The sequence below is a fragment of the Cololabis saira genome, chromosome 1 (genome assembly GCF_033807715.1).
Source record: "Cololabis saira isolate AMF1-May2022 chromosome 1, fColSai1.1, whole genome shotgun sequence".
NCBI classification, from domain to species: Eukaryota; Metazoa; Chordata; class Actinopteri; order Beloniformes; family Belonidae; genus Cololabis; species Cololabis saira.
The window spans coordinates 39,613,365-39,634,422 of NC_084587.1; the positions used below are offsets into that span (position 1 = coordinate 39,613,365).

The window sequence follows — 21,058 nt, forward strand, 5'->3', positions numbered from 1 at the left end:
GTTACCAACACCAACGCAGAGTTCGCGTCACCGCGTACCTTACGCCGTAGGCTCTGCGTCGATTTAACGCGGAACCATAATTCAGCCTTGACAGCTGAGCTGCTCTTCCTCCCGTCTGTTTTCAGAAAGGGCTACTTTATATTGTTAACTCTGTAGTCTCACACAGACCTCTGCCTTTTTCATAGGACAGGAAAAAGTCAGGAAACGATGGAGGTGGACTCGGGTAAGTTTTCTTCGGGGGTTCAGCAACTTTTCTGAACTTTGTGATCCAGTGAAGTTCCTCCAGCTTTAGCTCAGCAGCTAAAGTGCTAATGTAATTGTATCAAACAGCCGCTAAAAACCAACGACAGCTGCCCATCTAGTGATAATTATGATTAAACTAGTACTATTTCAAGAACAACAAATGGTTTCTTTGTGCTAAATTCGTCCTAAATGTATCGAAAGTATGGTGTTTGCCTTTTCGTTACCCATTGTGTTATAGACAATAACAATGAGAAGATAAAAATATTTATATAGTTTCACCTTCATAAAGAGTCTGATGGTGAGAAATTTTGCAACTCAATTTTCGCAACTCCTTTTTATCTGAGTCCATTACGGAAGTAATCAAAACTGCGTGGATTTTTTTCACTGATAACTAGTAATAAATTACAAGAAATACTGTTGATTTATTTATTTTTTATTTTATTTTTATTTTGTACATGTAAAAAACAAAACTTCAAGAGAAGATAAGAAAACAAAACAAAACAAAGAATTTCATACTTTAACACTTGATATCTTAATTTACATGTGCAAAAAGGAGTAGGAAGAAGTGTAATGTATTTAATCCTACCCCCATTCACTAATCATTTAACCTGTATTTATAAATACTCACACACTGTACTCACACTGCTAAATAACAGTATTATTATTATTATTATTAGGGCCCGAGCACTGAAAGTGCGAGGACCCTATTGTATCTGTGATGTTTATTATTATTATTATTATTATTATTATTATTATTCTCGCCATAAATAAATTGCCTTTTTGGAGGCCTTAAAATGCTCAAAAACTCACCAAATTTTGCACACGCTTCCAGAGTCGCGTAAAATTACGTATTTTATGGGCGACAGGCATGGGTCCACAAGAATGGGCTCTATAGCGCCACCTATTTTATGTTTTTGACGAGCCCCACAATATGGTTTGACTTACAGCAATGACCTTTATGTGTCTATTATATCAGACAAAGCCCTACAAAAAAGTCTCTTGGACCCATGCTCTAAGTTACACAGGAAGTCCGGCATTTTGAACAGAAAATGTCATTTTTTATGAATTCTGATCATTTCTAGGCCTCGTACTTTAACGAACTCCTCCTAGAGATTTTATCAGATTGGCTCACAACTTGGTTTGTACAATCTAGACACATGGCCGACGCTAAATTGCGAAGCTTTTACGTTTTTAGCAGAGGGCTTGACCGTAGTGATCCGGCGAAGTTTGGGGTCATTTTTAAGGCTCGCCATGAAACACCAATTGGCTGTAATTCAGCAATACATGATTTGATGTGGTTGAAAACGTATGTGCATGATTGTAGGCTGAGCCTGAAGACATCTATGGTGGAATATTCAGGATCGGTTGTAGCGCCACCTGTTGGCACCAGGAATTGTCATGTCTTCTAGTATGCATCTGTGCTCAAAGGGAGATGAGCGGATGGATCTCAAAGTTGGTCAGATAAATAGGTAAGACATTGACGATGGCTGACAGAGAAAACTGTAAGTTTTTCTCAAAGGGCGTCGCTGTTAGAGGTTGTCAAATTTCGGTGTCTCGCCATGAACATAAAAGTTGTTTTAACTTTCAAATACTTGGTCCAAATTGACCCAAAATCAATACATTTAATCAGGCTTCCATTCTGATATCCATTCTATATTTGGGACAGTTTGTCACCGACTTTATTCAAAATATGAACTAATTTTGAAATAAATCTTTACTTTGTCATGCAATGTCGAATTAACTTCTAACTTCGTAAAAATATTGTTGAAAATAATATGATTTGAGCATTGTATGTGCAAGAGGCGATTTATAATGAATGTTTTGAGTTGGATTAGAAGCATGAAGCTGTCTGCGGGCCGCGTGCGCGCAGACCGCGGGAACGCGCAGCCGCAGCTCCTGGAAGCTGCCGGGGGCGGGGCGGGGGAGGGGGGTTGTTGCAACTTGCAGCAACATGTGGAGTCACGCCGTCACGTCACGTAAGTTGTATTGTGGTTTTTTAATGCGTGTTGCAATTATTTTATTTTATTATATTATTATATTATTATTGAGCTTCCATCCGCGATTCCGATCAGGAGCGCGCGGCCGCGCGCGGCCACGCGCAGAGCCGAGAGCCAGTTTCTGCCCATTTCTGCAGCTTTGCCAAAAAATGCTACCTAAAGGTTTTCCACCTTTGTAGAGCCACAACTTTACTGTGTTTTACTCCCTAAACCACTTCCTTTCACCCCCAAGTGGTCCTTGTCTCTTGCCAGGCCGTCATTGTAAATAAGAATGTTCTTAATGACCTGCCTGGTTAAATAAAGGCGAATGACTGAATGAATATCAAATAAAGCCATGGAATTGTTGTTTTTTTTCTCTTTATCGTATAATGTTCACAAAGTGTAATGCATTCATGTCATGGGTCGTGTATTTTGAAGGATCAAATAATCAACATCCCATTATCCATTTTACATCGTGCAAGAAATGATGCAAACTTTGAAAATCGACTGTGCGCATGCGCAGAACCCAAACGTAGCATGTTTTCGGCAGGGAGCAGAAATTGGCAGAACACCGGCTGGGACGGACCTGATGCTCTGATGCGACAGGTCTCTGCTCACACTGACTGTACGTTCATACACGGACGTAATATGGGGGGGGGACATGTATCCTGCACTTTTTCAAAAGGCAGTTTTGGTCCCCTGCAGTTTTTACCGTCCAAAAACAATGTTACGCTATATTAAATGGAGACAGGTCAGCACTAGGACCAAGCGGAAAACGGCCGCTCAAGCTGAAGCCTGTTGTTTGGTCTGCCTGGGTCACGTCAGCTAGACGGATTTTAAGAATAAGAATAAGAATTACTTTATTAATCCCCAAAGGGAAATTCCTTTGTATGGCAGCTCATCTACTGTACCATTTGCAGAAGAGAAGCTCTTCTGAATATCTCTTGGATGAGTTGATTATGTTGAAATGTTAATAGATAACCCTTCTGTGGTCTTTTGGTCAAATTGACCCATATTCACTTTTCTTTTATATCAAAAATATGATTTTCATCCATATAACTGCCTCTGTTACACTCATTTCAAATAAAATTGATGATCACTACCAGAGCTGGTAGAGTAGCCAAAAATTGTACTCAAGTAAAAGTACTGTTACTTCAGAATAATATGACTCAAGTAGAAGTAAAAAGTAGTCATCCAAATAATTACTTGAGTAAAAGTAAAAAAGTACTTGGTGAAAAAACTACTCAAGTACTGAGTAACTGTTGAGTAACGTCTGATTTATTTTTTTAACACACCCATTCAAAAAGACAAAAGTACAAAATAATCACCTTCAGGCAAATTAAAATCAATAAAATAATAAAATAAATTAAAATTAATAAAAAAATGAAAAATAGCTTAAATTAAAATAAGCGTAAAGTAAATTCAAGAACTTTAATAAATAATAAAATAACAGAATAAAAAAATAAATTAAGCACCAGTAGCACAAAATTTCAAGCCTTTGTACTTTTCTTTTTCAACCAGGCAGAACTAGAACAAACATGAACTCATAGAAACTCTGTGTGTGTTTGAGTCTGTGTAAATGTGACAAAACATGCAAAAACAAACATTTTTCCCAAAGAATCACTCAGTGATGTCATGAGATTGACGCGTACACGGATAAAAAGGATAAAAGAAAAGTAACAGCTCAACGTAGCCTAATGTAGCGGAGTAAGAGGAACAGTTTGTCCTTCACAAATCTACTCAAGTAAAAGTAAAAAGTACAGTTATCCAAAACTACTCCTAAAAGTACAAAATTTCCCAAAACTTACTCAAGTAAATGTAACGGAGTAAATGTAACTCGTTACTACCCACCTCTGATCACTACTTGCATTGAATTATGGATATTTTATTCAATTTCTCCTCTCCTGTGATATTCAATTTGACCCACCAACCACTGGCTGGTGCTGGGTGGTGGTCCAAACATTTTAAATGATTTCATTTCATTTTCACATATACCCGTCTGTGATAATCCATCAATTTATATGCCTCTGAGTTTAACTATAGTCAAAAAAATTCAGAATTTCGGCTTATCTTTATCTATCTCAAAAATGAGCTATGATTTTATGTAAATGAGGTCTATTGACCATTCATTCCAAAAATAAGTGTAAAATTGGTGATAATGAGTTGGAGTGAAGTTGACTAACAAGGTGAAACACAGAATTGGGTGATAGTTTTAGCTACATGCATGATAATTAAAGCTACATGCTTTACAACCAGTAAAACCACAAAGGGAACAGTAAACTTAAAAGTAACAATAGAAAACTAGAAGAACTACTAGAAAACACAGTGAACTGAAAGAGTTTGAGTTTTCTTTTTTTTTCTTTTTTTTTACCTTGTCTGCACAACTATTAATGATTGAAACAAGAGGAAAATTGGTTCAAAACGAGCCGGCAATGGCACAGTGTCTGCCTGGCTTTAAACAGAACCGCAGCCAGTACTCGAGTTGTAAAAAAAAATCAGGGGGGATGGTGGATTTTATCATATGGGGACAGATAATTTGTTCTGATTACAAATATTATAATATATTACAAATAATAGCAGTGACCAAAACACCTGCAGAAATACTGCAGGAATGACATAGCAGCAGTTAAATGCAGCCTTCTGTAAGCTTTAAATATCCACTGGGCTTACATCAAATACATCAAAACACAACAATAAAAAACAGTTTTCTGAACTTATCAATATGCATCTGTCTTTCACAGGATAAGTAAAATGGATCACTGCAAAAACTCAAAATCTTAACAAAAATATTTGTCTTATTTCTAGTGAAAATGTCTCATTTTAGTAAAAAAAACCTCATTACACTTAAAACAAGACTCATAACTGGAAAAAAACACCATTTTCATCTGTTTCACCTGTTCACCTGTTTTCACTTAAAATAAGTAGAAAAATCTGCCAGTGGAACAAGATTTTTTTGCTTGTAATGAGAAGATAAATCTTGTTTAATTTAATTTTTTTTTTACATTTATCTTATTTTTAATATTCTCTTTTTGGGGGGGGCTGGAAGGAGGGGCGTTGGCCATGAGTGCGAGGGCCCGTTCATCGCTGCTTGCAGCTTTAATTATTATTATTATTATATACTGTAATTATACTCACACACATACCTATACATACACATAATTGAATATTTATATATATTTGTACACACATGCCCATATAAATATTTATATAAATATCCTGTTTTTATATTTGTTTTTAAACTGGTTAATGTTTGGACATTGTTTTAATTATGAATCCATTCAAGTTTAACTCCACTGACTGATGTAGAAAATCTTTTCATTGTTGTTCGTGTTCTGCAAGTCTTAAAATTTAGAGTATCGGCTTAAATTATACCTCCCCTCTCTGTCATGAAACATTTCCTGTAAGTGAGATGGTAATAAGTTGTTCCTAGCTTTATACATGAATTGTGCGGTTTGGAATTCCACTATGTCAAAAAATGTGATTATTTTAGAATTGAAGAATAATGAATTGGTGTGTTCATGAAAACCAGCATTATGAATTATCCTTATGGCTCTTTTCTGCAGTATGAATAGTGGTTGCAGTGAACTTTTATACGTATTTCCCCAAACCTCTAAACAGTAACTTAGATAAGGCAAACCCATGATGTAATCATAGCTGCGTGGATTTTTTTCACTGATAACTATTAATAAATTACAAGAAATACTGTTGATATTTATAAACTCAAATGGTTGTTCCCTGCGTTCAACTCCTTTTGAAATCTTTAACTTTTGCTACCTAAAGTTAATTGACCGAATTATTATAGAATAATTATTATTGAATAATTATCAAACATTTTGTGCAGTTTTGTGGTACTATATGCTAAAATGTATTTATGGAAAATAATATTAATTAAAGAGTTCTTGTATTAGATAAACTACTCTAATATATAAGGCAAATTGGAAAGCATTTATAAACACAGACTACGACTTGTGGCTTTATCTAAAATCTGAATACAGAAATTATATGACCACAAGATAATTGCAACAGACATCCTCTTTGTGTTTTTCTAGCGAGGAGATCCGAATGTGTCATTGAGGAGTCTAATAGATATTATGTTTCTGTTTCTTGGATAAATATATCACTAAACAATTGCATCAATTGCAATGTTATCAAAGATTTTGTCTGTCTTTTCAAGTGTTCTTCACTGATCACAGTGGACGGATCACCAGTAATCCATTGCTGGACCAGCTCCCGAGCTACCAGTCTCTCCTGTACCGCAGGAAGTCTTCAACTGGCGGCACCAAACGAAGAGCCAGCTCCAGAACAAGACTTGGCTCCTCTGGTAGTGGCAAATGGGGCATTAGCACCTTCACTAGACGAGATGAGAAACAAAAAAAGCAGACGGGGCAGCGGCCCATCAGAGAACTGCCCAAGTCCATGGCTGAGAAGCGTAGAGACAAGTATGGAACTTCTTCTGTTTGGATGTGATTGAAAATGTAACCTGTTACTGCCTCTTGTGGCTTTATTTTGCTATGTATCATGTGTTTACCTTCAGAATATTGTACTGTTTTACACATTAGAGTACAGCAACTGGAGGACGCTCTAGAGTTCAGCAGCTTGAGACAGTGGAGGCAAAACACTTTCAGGCATCTGAGGAGGCTGAAGGTTGATGCCCAGCAGTGGCTGAGCTCTTTGAAGCTCTGGAGGAGAGACATCCACCAGATAGAAGGTGAGACGAACTGGATCATCATTTGTGGAGGATGTTGTAATATGGGCTTTTTGGAGTTTAAAAAATGTAGTGAAAAACTAAACTTATACTCACTCTTTCTAAGTCGATCAAGATAAGAACATTTATTTAAAAAAATGTAGAAGTGTACCAGTTCTGGTTTTGTTATTTCACCGTTAACTTCTCCCTGGTTTCTGTCTTCCACTTGTCTTTAGGAATGTTTGGAACAGGGATCCTGTCTTACTTTTCGTTCCTGCGTTTCCTGGTCCTGCTCAACCTGATTATTTTTCTAATTATGTTCAGCTTTGTCATGTTGCCTATCATTATTGCTCCCAGTGTCTCAGGAAATATCACCTACAACCAGCATGATGGTGAGAGAAAGCTTGTTTGTTTTTAATCTAAATGGAAAACTAAGGATGAAACACTTCTCAACCCTCTATCTTTCTGTGTTTGAGCACAGGTAGTGTGTGCAGCGTGTACCCAAGCAGCGCCCGTCGAGGTCTTGTCATCTTTCATGAGCACATTACAGATCTGCTTTCTGGTGGAGTGAGTCCCTATACATTATGTTTGATGGTCTTAACGGGAAAAGACTCCCATATATGTTTCTGGTCCTTGTCCTTATTCGCCAGGGTTTTCTGGAAAGGACTTACCTTTTCTACGGCTTCTACAAGGTGGACAAAATCCACTTTCCAAATGTTACATATAATTTGGCACTGGCTTACCTGCTGGCAACTATAGCATGCCTCTTTCTTAGTCTTATCTGGATCGTTAAAAGGTACGGAAAAGGTAAAGTCATAAAAATAATATATTTGTTTAAAGGGAAAAGGTCTTAAATGTGTTGTCTCTTTTAGGTCTGCCACAGGGTTCAAACGTAGCCTGGTGCAGGATGAGGATTGCTTTCAGAGTTTTTGCAACAAGATCTTTTCTGGCTGGGACTTCTGCATCACTAACGAGAATGCAGCAAAGCTGAAGAGAAGCAGTCTGCTTTATGAACTCAGGGTTGGTTTGTTCTTTTCTAGGCCAGACATTCAATCAGTCTTAATCGGTGCAGTGGACCCATTTTATTTTTGCTGGATAACATGTGACTCCAGCAGTTTCATACTGTTAGGCTAAACATGACTGGACAATATGAATAATAATTAAGTCTTTTAAAGTAAAATGTTCCCAAAGTGATTTTTCATCTCTTTATATCCAAGCATTTTCTTTTCAGTCATTTACAAGAGAGAATGAGTTAGATAAAGATAAAAGGGTTGAATCCACCCCATGTCAGGGTTTGATCCACTGGGCAGCTTGATCTATGGAAGATATTTCTATTTACATTTTTATTTCTCATTTAAGGCTTTTCAAGGATGAACATTGGACTACATGTTGAGTCAAGACTCAATTAATACAGCTTCTTTATTTAATGCAGAGAGCACTAAGGCAAATAATTGCTCTAGAAGATATGCAATATCATGGGAAGCTGTGGAAACAATATAACTTGTGATTCATAAAATGAAACATCAGTGTATGTTTCAATGTCTCATTACTTAGCAAAGAATATTGCACCCTGACAGTGAGTAGTTAATGCAGAAAAAATTGATTGGGGTAGTTTTATTCCAGGTACGGGGTTTTTATAAATAAATCAATGTCAACAAAACGCATACAACAGCAGCAATTGTCATGTAAATCAGCATCTGCAATGGTTTTCCAGGTGGTAAAATTCCATCTAATTTGCCAAATATATTATAAACATTTAGAGTGCAGCTACTTGGAATATAACACGCTACCATTTATTGTATGAAAATTGTGAAATTGAATGCGTCCTTACAGGATATTTCTGTGTTAAAAAAAAAAATCAACTGTCCCATCTATGTTAGAGGAAGATATATTGTCCAGAAACATATTGTATAAAAGCTTTTTGATTTAAAAATTGTTGTCTGATCTCATTGTAAAATTGCAACTCTGTCTATCGACAGACAGATTTGGAAGAAGAAAGGATCAAACAGAAGATAGCAGATCGCACAAGACAGGAGAAGTGTCGAATCTACCTCATCCGCATCATCCTCAATCTGTTTGTCATTGGCGTACTGGCTGCATGCTTTTACAGCATTTATGTAGCCACCATCTTCTCCCAGGAAGGGCAGATGAATAATGTTAAGGTAAAAATGGGTTCCAAGTGTGCTTTCTATTGCAAATAGGCTTTCGTTTCTTTCAGTCTTGTCTGTCTCAATCAGTTATTTTCCACAATGTGATTCATACGTGTGTGCTTTTCTCTCTTCTTCTTCCACTGTTAACCAGGACTATTGGATGTCTTGTTTTTAGTTTTAAAACTACAGTCAATAAAGCAAGCACCCTTTATGCTACTCTTTCACTCTACAGGTGAATTTTATTGTGGATCTCATCTATGAATACCTGCCCTCCATCGTCATCACTTTGGCCAACTTCATCACTCCCCTTCTTTTCTCTGTGATCATCAACTATGAGGACTACTCACCCGCCTTTGAGATCCGCTTTACTCTCATGAGGTTTAGTGGACTGGAGGGTTGTAGCTTATCCTGTGTATAGATGACCATGGTAATTTGAATAACTATAATCCTCCCTTTCTATTCTCTTATCTGCCCAGGTGCGTCTTCATGCGGTTGACCAGTATTGGGGTTTTGCTCTTCTCTCTCTGGTCTCAGATCACTAAATGTGAGGATAAGGTTTGCAGCTGTGGCTACAACCACATTCTTTACTCTGTAAGTTATCGTCCTCTTCTCTTACACAATAGAAAATGGTTTTTCGTATTTCACAGCAAGGATTGTGCTGATACCACACTCAATGTCTACAATACAAATGGTCTGTTAAAATCCAATCTTATGGGACTGTTTTCTGAACACACACTATTTTTCTCCATCTTTGCTGTTGCTTGCAGTGCTGGGAGACCCGTGTGGGCCAGGAAATGTACAAACTCACTGTCTTTGACTTTATCATCATTGTTGCTGTCACCATCCTCGTGGAGTTTCCTCGAAAGTAAGACCTCACTTTCCCGAAGTAAAGTTGAACAAAAATACTTGTATTAGTATAGTTTTGTGGAAGAAATGTTTTCTTCAGATATTTGAGGAGATGTTGCATTGGAAAGTATCTGTTTTTGCTACTGTGTGCTCAGCACACTTCACTAAATGTATTTGACAGGACCATTTATTGTTTAAAGAGTTTTATACCCTTTCTTTTTTAGGCAATTCAACATAGTATCCCAATGTCTTAGTGAAATTACTATTATATGTTTTGTTAAAAATATCATGAAGAATCAGTACAACAAAGTAATTACATGTAATTTGGATTCACTTCATTTTAATTTAGCTTAAAACACTGTGATTAAATTTAGGAGGCTTTTATATGAAGACATTTTACTTTAATGAAATATTTTAATGTTTTGGTAGTGACAGTTCACTATTTTTCTGTATGATGTGAAATATGTCTTTGAATAATATTATTTCATTTGGCTCAAGTGGAACCACTGAAGTGTTTTGTCACAAATAGTGTCTGCCTTTTCCTGAGGAGGAATTCCTCCTCTGTCATTTATTTATTTTTTGACGAGTACTTTTTTTAATAGTGGCATCACTTTCTTCTGCTCAGGCTGATTGTGAAGCACAGTAACAGCAGGTTGGCCAAGTGGTGGGGCCAACAGGAGTTTGCTATTCCTCAAAATGTGCTAGAAATTGTGTACGGTCAGACCATCTGCTGGATAGGAACTTTCTACTGTCCGATGCTGCCTGCCATCTGCACCATCAAATACTTCTTCATCTTTTACATCAAAAAGGTGAACTTTTCTCCATCATACTCGTATACAGCTGTTAATAAATGTATTGATGTCCTTCCATGAAAAAAAAAAAAAATGCATGATTATATTGCAAGGATTTGTGATCATTTCAGAGGTACCAACCAATCTATTAAGGCTCTTTTATAATATTTAGAAAATCATTTGTTTCATACTTTTATTTGTTTATTTGTTATTGTACAAAATACATGGCAGACATAATTTTCAGGTGGAATAAAGCATTGTGTCAGTGAGATGTAAGAGTACCAACAGATTTATCCATATTCTAAGTTTCCTGAATTATTTCATCAATAAAAATGGAATAATGCATAATGCAATTTTAAACCCATTATTAATAGTTTTTGCTCCTTTTATGCTAGGTATCATTAATCAAAAACTGCCGTCCAGCCACACGTCCTTTCCGAGCATCCAGCTCCAACTTTTTCTTTTTGGGTGTGTTGCTGATTGGTCTGGCTCTGGCTTGTCTGCCCGTCACAGTTAGTGTAGCACAGTAAGTAATGACCATCATAAGTTTCATTTTAAACCTGCAAATAACAAAGTAATCATGTCAAACCTTTTTCACACATGTACTTTGGTGTTTTAGATAAAATATTTCTGTTGGAAAACAATAATCAACTATAGATAGATAGATAGATATCAATATATAATAAAGGTCTTTGTGACATGCGATGTCAGGCATCACTTTTATACTGTACACGTTTTACATCTTTATGTAAAACTGCTCTTTTAAAAAATAAAATAATTTAGGATTATTAGTTTTGATGTATTTTTGTTCACAAATCAACCACTTGTGTTATGATTATGGTTTAGCAACAGGTTTAGGGTAACTTGAGGGAATGTATTTATTTTTATCCATTATTATTTATTATCTACACCTCCTCCTTAAAATTTTATTGAATGCAAGCAAGTTACTGCTTTTATTAATCCAAAACACTTGCACACACACACACACACACACACACACACACACACACACACACACACACACGTTAGAACTGTATATTGTAAAACTGTGATGTATTTGGTTATCCTACCATCATGTACTACCATGCCCAGTTTATTATTTATTTCTCTTAGTTGGCCATTACGGTATTAACTACAATTATTGGTCCATGTGTTAATGTAGACTTCTTTTTTTTCTACCCAGAATAAACTGTTCCCAGGCTTGTGGACCATTTGTGAATTACAACACTTCCTGGGAGGTCCTGCCAATTACAGTATTGCAGCTCCCAGCTGGAGTCCAAACCTTCCTCTTCGCTCTCTCATCAGAGGCCTTTGCTGTTTCTTTTTTTGTTGTTACATGGTATGTTGCCAGTCCGATGCGTTAGTTGTTTTTTTTTTTCTCTGACTGGCTGTAATTTAAAACTAAAACATTTTTCTTCTACAGCTTGGCCATGTTTTACGTGATCGCACTCGCTGGAGCTCACAAAAGAGTCATTAAACAACTAAGGGAGCAGCTGGTCATGGTATATTTGATTACAAATCTACTGATTTGAGTGTTGTTAGATTTGCTGCCAAAAGCTGTGTGCTAAAATCTGCCATTATTATGTCATTTTCTTTCTCAGGAGGGGCGTGACAAACGGTTTCTGATCCAGAAGCTTTGCCAGGCCCAGAGGTCACCAGTCAGATCGGCAGAGTCTCAATCCCCGCCCCGCCACAACCGCAGAAGCAGCCCAAGCTATTACACCAGCTTCTCCAGCAATTTCAGTGACGGGCTGTTCTTGGCACACCCTCCACCAGACTCCTCCACACATGTGTGAGACAAGGACAGAAATATTACAGAGGAGAACACTGCATTACAGATGCAAAATTGCACAAATGAAAGCATGAGAGCAGGAATCACAATGGATATCTCCACATATGAACTTTATGTTATTTGTTTAAACACTACAACTTGTTGGTTTCTGTGGACCTTCCAACAGTATCTTATCTTGGTGTTCTGTTGACAATTGGGATATTGTTAAACTAAACCAAAACAATTGTATTAGGTCAGCTTTGGAATTATTTACTACTGTCACCTTTTCCTTCTGAGAAGGACTTGCATTGCTTTAAACTGCGGTGTTTTGTGCACCTTAAGTGTATTAAGTCACTTTTCTTTGTACCTACAAGCTTTTTTTTAATGGATTTTTGTTCATTATTAGTTTTACATTATATAATATTAACACTACTATGACTGGAACTTTAAAACAACTGGTATTAGGGGTTTGTTGGTACCATTTATTATTATTTCTCATGAATTTTGTGATTGCAATTGTGTGGACACTAACCTATGGAAAATAAATCCTTTTTTCAAAGATCAGTTTTTATGTGTTTTTTAGATGCGTCTAAGGCATTTGATCGGGTGAATCATGGGAAATTATTTAAAAAATTGGGGGCAGCAGGTGTCCCTAATTATATAGTCAGAATTCTGTCCTATAGGTTTGCCCAACAGACCATGCAGGTTCAATGGGACAACTGTATGTCTGCTCCTTTTCATGTCAGTAATGGAGTAAGACAGGGGAGCATCTTATCTCCTATTTTATTTAATTTATACATGAATGATCTATCAAATAAATTAAACTTATGTAAAACTGGCTGTATGGTGGGCAGTACAGTGATGAACCATCTTATGTAGAGATGATTGTGTGATTTTTATCCCGAGCTCAGCTGGTCTGCAGCAGCTCCTTAATGTGTGTTCTGTGTATGGGGAGCAACAGGATGTGAAGTATAACGAGTCAAAAAGTGTTATGATCTGCAGAACCGTGGAAGATAGACATATGACTTTTCCTGACTTTAAACTGTCAGGTAATGTTCTGAATATCTGTAGTGAAGTGAAATATCTTGGCCACGTGATCACAGATCAACTGACAGATGACGAGGACATTTATCGTCAGTGTCGTATGTTGTATGTGCAAGCAAATGTATTGTTACGTACACGTGGTTGTACTATTGGAGTGAAGTTGACTCTGTTCAAAGCGTATTGTTCTCCTCTGTACACTGCATATCTGTGGCTGAACTATAAAAAAGCCAGCCTTCAGAGACTGCAAGTGGCATACAATGATGCTCTGAGGATACTGTTAAAAAAGGCCCAGATGGACTAGTGCGAGTGAGATGTTTGTGAGTGCTGGAGTGAACACACTGCAATCTGTTTTGAGAAATGTAATGTACAGGTTTATCTGTCGGTTAAATCATTCGGATAATCAAATTGTTGTGGTACTGGCAGTGCTCGAGTTGAGGGGGGATGAGGGGGGATGTCATCCCCCCTGAAATAAAAACGGTCAAAATCATCCCCCCTGTAAAACTACCATCCCCCTTTCTATCCCTTATGTCATTTCATCAATGAATGTGGTTTTACTGCTATTTCAACATTTAGAGTCATCACCAGAAAAATAACTTATTTGACAATTTTCACCTGGTTCAAGTAAATTTTCACTTGAAATAAGTAGGAAAATCTGCCAGTGGGACAAGATTTATCTTTTTATTACAAGCAAAAAAATCTTGTTCCACTGGCAGATTTTTCTACTTATTTTAAGTGAAAATCTACTTGAAACAGGTGAAAATTGTTGTTTTTTCCAGTGATGAGTCTTGTTTTAAGTGTAATGAGATTTTTTTACTAAAATTAGACATTTTAACTAGAAACAAGACAAATATTCTTGTTAATATTTTGAGTTTTTGCAGTGATCCATTTTACTTATCCTGTGAAGGACAGAGGCATATTGATAAGTTCAGACAGTTTTTTATTTTTGTGTTTTGATGTATTTGATGTAAGCCCAGTGGATATTTAAAGCTTACACAAGGCTGCATTTAACTGCTGCTATGTCATTCCTGCAGTATTTCTGCAGGTGTTTTGGTCAGTGCTATTATTTGTAATATATTATATTATTTGTAATCAGCACAAATTATCTGTCCCCATATGATAAAATCCACCACCCCCCTGATTTTTTTTTACAACTCGAGTACTGGGTATATGTCTTTTAAAATGAGTCATTAGACTATTTTTTATTTCTTTGTTTTTTATGGACCTTGAGTCTGGAATAAAGCATATCTATCTATCTACACTGACTACAGTATCTATCTATCTATCTGTGTTGTATGTAGTTCCCCTCCGCCCCGCCAGGGGGCGCTGCTGCGGGCGGGGACGGTGTTTCCCTGCCAGCAGCTCTGCTGCTGCGGAACCGGAGGGAGCGTGCTGGTGTCCAGATCTGCCAGATCCCATTCTGTCAAAATGCTAAGAATTACTATCCGGGCAGACGTGGGATCCCTCTGGGTTTTATTCTGCATCATCCATTTTCAGATCTTGACTGTATCAACGGACGACATAGTGGTGGCATGTGGCGGATTTGTAAAATCCGATGTTGAAATCAATTATTCCCTGATCGAGGTGAGTCTGCTAGCAGCTAGGTGGGAGTTAGCCGCACTATCAAAGTGATCCAAAGGTTACAAACAGTTGTGTTTGAATGGAACTATGTCGTTATACATTACAGTTGTGTTTCGGTTGCTCTTAATTGCGAATAAGCACGTTTTTAGTTCGGTGATTTAGTTAACTGGTTGGTAACTAATGCGGTTATTTTTCTTCACACAGTTTACTGAGATGTGAATGTTAAATGTACATTAGTCACGTGGTTGTCAGTCCTGATATTACAGTCTGTCAGCGTCGATGAGGAAGACCTTAAGAGCACGTTGTCACTAGTCTTAATCTCATTCAAAGCTCCAGTGGATTAGCCATTTGCTGCTTTAAACTAGCCACATTAACTCAGTTTATACTGACTGTGTTTATGCTTTTTCCTCCATGATACACGTTACTCAGTTTAACAATTAACTTTGTGTGCAAATAGTAACCCCAACTTTACTTTGCCTTCTGATGCCCAGATTAAATTGTACACCAAACAAGGCTCACTGAAATATCAGACGGATTGTGCACCAATAAATGGTTACTTCATGATTCCTCTCTATGACAAGGTATGACACTCACAAACATGTATTTATCTGTCTCTACATTCTTAATGATGGGATTTGTTTCTTACTGAATTCTCTTTTTTTTTCATTAGGGAGACTTTGTTTTGAAAATTGAGCCTCCTCTCGGCTGGAGTTTTGGTAAACTTGTCACAGAAGCATCTTCACAATTTATATATTACATTTTTATTAGCTGCAGTTCAAATATTTTCTGAACTCGATTGTCTTGTTTTCCTCTTCACCAGAGCCAACAAGTGTTGACCTGCATGTGGATGGAGTCACTGACATCTGTACCAAAGAAGAAGACATCAATTTTGTTTTCACAGGATTCTCTGTCTCAGGAACGGTAAGACATTTATTTAAGATGGTTTTGTTTTGACAGTAAAGGGACTGTTTTCAAAAATAATTTGGTCAAGTTGCAGAAGCAGGATTGTGTGCAATATTTGACCGCAAAAAAAACATCAAGATTATTCAAAACTCTCAAGAGATTGTGTAATTAGTTTTTCAAAACGTATCATCATCCTCATCAATATTAGCTAATCTACGATAGGCTGACTCACTGGACGCAGAAGCTCGAAATGAGCCATTGCCTTCGTATTTGATTTCATGTGTTCTTTGTCATCTAAGTATTACCATTTTCAAAATCCTTTTAATTTTATTTAGTTTTAAAAATAATCTAGCAACCGTCACTCTAATAGCAGTTTGTTTTTAATGCCGATTGGGATAAATCACTTGTTTGTTTCGTTGAATGAAAGTAAAAGTGTGTTGTGTGCTGTCTCATAGAAAGGCATTTTTGCATGTTTTCCAGAGGGTTGATTAAAATAATCTCCCCGTACACACTATTTATCCAAGTCAAGTTGGGGCTGTTGCTTGTATTAAAGATCTTTGCTCCCCCCATGTTATGTGTGTTGTACAGGTTCTGAGCAAGGGTCACCTGGTTGGCCCAGCAGGAGTGGAGGTCAAACTGAGCCGAGCAGGAACAGGGGAGAAGCTCCAGAGTGCCGTCACACAGCTTGGGGGAAAGTAAGTGCGTCAAACCTTTCTGTTAACGCGAAATCTTCCAAAAACTAATTTCAAAACAAAACCATTCTGCATCCATCACTGGTATTTTACACCACCTTAAACACATATGGCATGGACATGCATGCTCACTGGGCATGTGCACATGAGTTGGGGGGAAAAAAACAAAACACTGGGAAGTCTGCTTGAAGTTTGCTGCACATTGTACTTACAAAAGATCACAAATGAGGCAAGTTTTAGTGTCATTCAAAACGGCCTTGAGCCGTCAGCTTTTTACTAAAGAAACCAAAGCAGAAGCGCTTGCTCGTCTGTCTGCACATTATTTATGGATTTGTTAAATTGTGTTATGTATTTATCTGTTTTATTGGCGGTTGACCGCCACTGGAAGGCTGCAATACTTCCCCCTGTGTTTTATCCTCTGTGATAGTCATGTGATACAGGCTTGACGAATCAGGGAAGGATTTGTTTTGGCCAGATGAGCCAATCATGAATCGTGAATCCTTTTGATCAGGGGTGTCCAAAGTCGGTTCTCGAGGGCCGGTGTCCTGCATGTTTTAGTTGTTTCCCTGCATCAACACACCTGATTCTAATTAACGGTCGTCACCAGCTTGTCATCAAAGTCTGGATAATTCTGTTGATGACCAAGCTCCTTGTATCACGGTTTGATAAAAAAAGGGACACATCTAAAACACGCAGGACACCGGCCCTCGAGGACCGACTTTGGACACCCCTGCTTTTGAGTAATGTGGATATTGTGGAACCATAAAAAGTGTTTTATGTTATGAAATTAATATGCATTTATTTGAACATAACCTGAGGTTTTACTCTGCTGTCTCTGCAGTAGTTGAGATTGGGTACTGTTAAACTTGTCATTCTTTTTCTAAAACAGATACACTTTCTTCAAAGTGCTACCTGGAAGTTACGATATCACAGCTTCCCACCCCTCATGGACTCTAGAGCAGGTTAGTATATTTATTTGGTGACTTCCTCTGGTAAATGTGATTTTGCCAGTACCGCTGTGGAGGAGTGTCTGGACGTTGTTATGGATCCTGTTCATTCTGTCATAAAGTTAGGACATTTTAATTAGATTAAAATTTGGGGACACGTATGTCATCTGTTAAACAGATTGTGTAGAAGTACATAATACATACAGTACCCATCTAGATCAGAAACTTTGAGAGAGACTCTTACACTTAGGGCAGGGTTTTATCTTATGATTAACAAAGCAATAACATTATCACAGCATCTTCATCCAGTTGATATCATTAGTACTTCAGCATCTCAAGCCCTTTTAATTGTGTTTCACTTGAGGGCAGAAATCTTCATTATTCACTTACTAGTGCTGCTGATAAGGTTTCTTGTCAGGTCAGGAAGGTTATAACTAACAATCTCCAACAATAATCACACTTCTCCTGAAGGGTAATTATTCCATGCCTCCCTGCAAGTTACGCAGAACCTTTTACTGCTTTCCCACAGAGCACCACCACGGTGCACGTGTCCAATGCCAACGCCCCGGCTGCCCACCATCTGGTGGTTGGAGGCTACGATGTCTCTGGGGAAGTCCGCAGTGATGGAGAGCCCATGAAAGAGGTCACCTTCCTACTGTACTCAGCCACAGTCAAGAGAGAGGTAAACTCACATTATTATACATGTTTAGGAACACTGAGAAGGAAAACTCAAAGTCCTGATTTATTTCACACTATTTGAAAACGGTGATTATGAAACACTTGTGTAGTAAGTTTTTACCTTTAGAAAATCAGAACATTCCTTATTGCCTTTACATTTTGCGAGAAGATAGATGGGTGAAATAAGTTGTTTTGCTTTTACAGGACGTGACTGGCTGTAACATGTCCCCAGTGGAAGGAGCAGATTCTGGGGATGGTTCCCTCATCTACCTGTGCAGCACTCTGTCCAGGGATGATGGCACTTTTACATTCCCCTCACTGGCCAGCGGCGAGTACACTGTTGTATGTTGTTTTTCTTTCTCTACAAAAAGGAAAGGAATCTCAGCTAAAATTGTCATTCCTCATATTTCCGTTCTTGTTCATTTAACGTTACCTGGAGTAACCTCCAGTTAGACTACAGCAAAACTTATTCCAGCAGCTACATTGTCAGAAATACAGCAATGGTCAAATTTGTTTACGGTTATATCGTGTGTTATTGTCCTTCTTGAAATAAGAAAACTAGTACACCCCATTTGTTTGCAATTCTGTCGACCTTTCGCACGCATAATCGGCTATGCTAATGTTGGGCTGGAATCACAGTGTGGCAGCATGTCTCTGAGTGTGAATGCACTGGATAGTTTTTGTAAAAATGATAATAAAAAATACTGTCCGTAGTAGGGCTTTATTTGAAGAATTCACAACTTTAGCCTTCAGACTATTATAGAAATACCTTCTTACGCTTGAATATAATTGTTTTTTGCAAACGGTTTGGCTTCATTCCCTTTGTTTCCAGGTGCCTTTCTACAGGGGAGAGAGAATCACGTTCGATGTTGCTCCTTCCAGGATGAATTTCAAGGTGGAACACAACAGCTTGAGACTTGAGGTAGAACGTTTTATAATCACTGTTTATTTTCTTTTTTTGTATGTAAATATTCCAGAGCATAACAAGTAATCCCGCTGCTATTTTTATTGTGTTCAGCCCATCTTCCGTGTGATGGGCTTCTCTGTGACGGGCCGAGTTCTGAACGGTGTTGGGGGGGAGGGGGTGTCTGATGCCACCGTTGCCCTCAACAATCAGATCAAGGGTAGGTATACTAGAAGATTCTATTTTCTGTGGGCCGTCTTTGCAAAGCAACACCGGGGCAACAAATCCCTTTGGACGTGATTTGATATTGTTTCTCCCCCTTTTTTTCCCCATTCTTACAGTTGTCAGCAAGGAGGACGGTTCTTTCCGGTTGGAGAATATGACAGCTGGTACTTACACCATTCGCGTCACCAAGGACCTAATGTTCTTTGAGCCCGTCACAGTGAAGATTGCCCCGAACACGCCTCAGCTTCCTGACATCATCACTGCAGGGTACGTTGTGTGTTTTGACTTGAATTGTCTACATGTGTCAGTGTTGATGCCTTACCCTGCATTCACACTGAAAGTGTCAAAAATCGCCTGATGCCAGCATCGCGCTGCTTGGTGGATTCACACTGAAAGCTGCTGCACTGTCGACGCCTGCAGTGGGCGGGGCTAATGCTGCGCTGCAGAAGTGGAGGGAACAAAGTGCATATCGCCTACACATATCTATATATAGCGTGCACATCTTCAGTTTCCTATTTCACCATGGATCACACTTTGGGAAGCCTTCTTTTATATTTTAGCGTTATTTCAGCATAGATAAGAGTGAGTTTGATGCTATCTTTAACAAGTTTGGTCCGCAGATCAACAGCAACCATCAGAGTCGTTGGCCCCGGTGAAGCTGCAGTCTGTCTGCAGTGAACAGTGACTACGTTTACATGCACTCAATAACCCTTTTAAAACCCGAATATTGGCAATAACCCGCATTTGCACGGCCATGTAAACACTTTAAATAACCCGAATTTGCTCATATTCTGGTTTTTAAAAACCCGAATATTACCCCTGGGTTACTCCTTTTAAAACCCGAATATTCAGTCATATAAACGCCAAATGGAATATCCCGACCAAACGGAACAGGAATTTGTTTTCTGCGCATGCTCTGTTCGCAAGGAATCCTGGTCTTTTGAGTCCAGGACGTACTTCTAAACCAGCCTTTCTCGACCGGGCTGTCGCGGCACCCTGGTGTGTCGTCAAAAAATGACCTATTCTGACATTTCATATATAAATACCGTATTTTCGCGACCATTCGGCGTGCTGTGTGGAAAGGCATACCCTCATTTTTGTGTGTCATTTGTATTTAAAACACACACACACACACGGCGCGCCGTCTACACACTAACACACACGCGCCGCGGAACACACACACAAGCACGCAAGTGTGCGTTTTTAAAACTAGAGCCGGAGCAAAACTTTGTTTGATTTACTTTATTTCAGTTTTTACATTAATCAACCCCATCAAAGTCTCATCCCCTGTTTCTGCATTAAAGAGCTCAGCTAAATCAGCTGTGCCAGTCCGGATTCCTTGCTGTCAGAGTCTCTTTCCGTGCCGTGCGGCGCCTCGGAATGCATGCTTTTGCAAAAGCTCGCAAAATAGTCCCAGCAGACACGTTAGCCCACGCATCAACAATACATCTGCAAACTGTGGCATAATTTGCCCGGCGCTGCTTTCCACTCCTGGAGAAACTGTTCCCCCTCAGTCATCCATCGCTCCCACGCCGCTGCAGCCTTAAGGCTGATTTATGGTCCCGCGTTAAACCGACGCAGTGCCTACGCCGTAGGTTACGTAACCTCCGGCGTAGGCTCTGCGTC

At 38.4% G+C, this 21,058-nt stretch overlaps 1 protein-coding gene across 1 annotated transcript in view; it reads left to right on the plus strand.

Moving 5' to 3' along the window:
* The first annotated feature begins 81 nt into the window (after positions 1-81).
* Positions 82-21,058, plus strand: part of nomo (nodal modulator) — a 36,442-nt gene continuing 15,465 nt past the window's right edge. The window contains exons 1-26 of the mRNA XM_061722842.1: positions 82-223; positions 6,394-6,658; positions 6,779-6,927; positions 7,140-7,305; positions 7,514-7,699; positions 7,776-7,923; positions 8,883-9,065; positions 9,286-9,431; positions 9,530-9,644; positions 9,821-9,918; positions 10,525-10,708; positions 11,086-11,216; positions 11,874-12,029; positions 12,114-12,192; positions 12,292-12,480; positions 14,862-15,086; positions 15,575-15,664; positions 15,754-15,799; positions 15,904-16,004; positions 16,575-16,681; positions 17,568-17,640; positions 18,155-18,307; positions 18,508-18,645; positions 19,136-19,225; positions 19,322-19,427; positions 19,549-19,699. Of these exons, the coding sequence (XP_061578826.1) occupies positions 208-223; positions 6,394-6,658; positions 6,779-6,927; positions 7,140-7,305; positions 7,514-7,699; positions 7,776-7,923; positions 8,883-9,065; positions 9,286-9,431; positions 9,530-9,644; positions 9,821-9,918; positions 10,525-10,708; positions 11,086-11,216; positions 11,874-12,029; positions 12,114-12,192; positions 12,292-12,480; positions 14,862-15,086; positions 15,575-15,664; positions 15,754-15,799; positions 15,904-16,004; positions 16,575-16,681; positions 17,568-17,640; positions 18,155-18,307; positions 18,508-18,645; positions 19,136-19,225; positions 19,322-19,427; positions 19,549-19,699 (3,491 nt within the window). The 5' untranslated portion in view covers positions 82-207. The remainder of the gene's footprint in view (positions 224-6,393; positions 6,659-6,778; positions 6,928-7,139; positions 7,306-7,513; positions 7,700-7,775; positions 7,924-8,882; positions 9,066-9,285; positions 9,432-9,529; positions 9,645-9,820; positions 9,919-10,524; positions 10,709-11,085; positions 11,217-11,873; positions 12,030-12,113; positions 12,193-12,291; positions 12,481-14,861; positions 15,087-15,574; positions 15,665-15,753; positions 15,800-15,903; positions 16,005-16,574; positions 16,682-17,567; positions 17,641-18,154; positions 18,308-18,507; positions 18,646-19,135; positions 19,226-19,321; positions 19,428-19,548; positions 19,700-21,058) is intronic.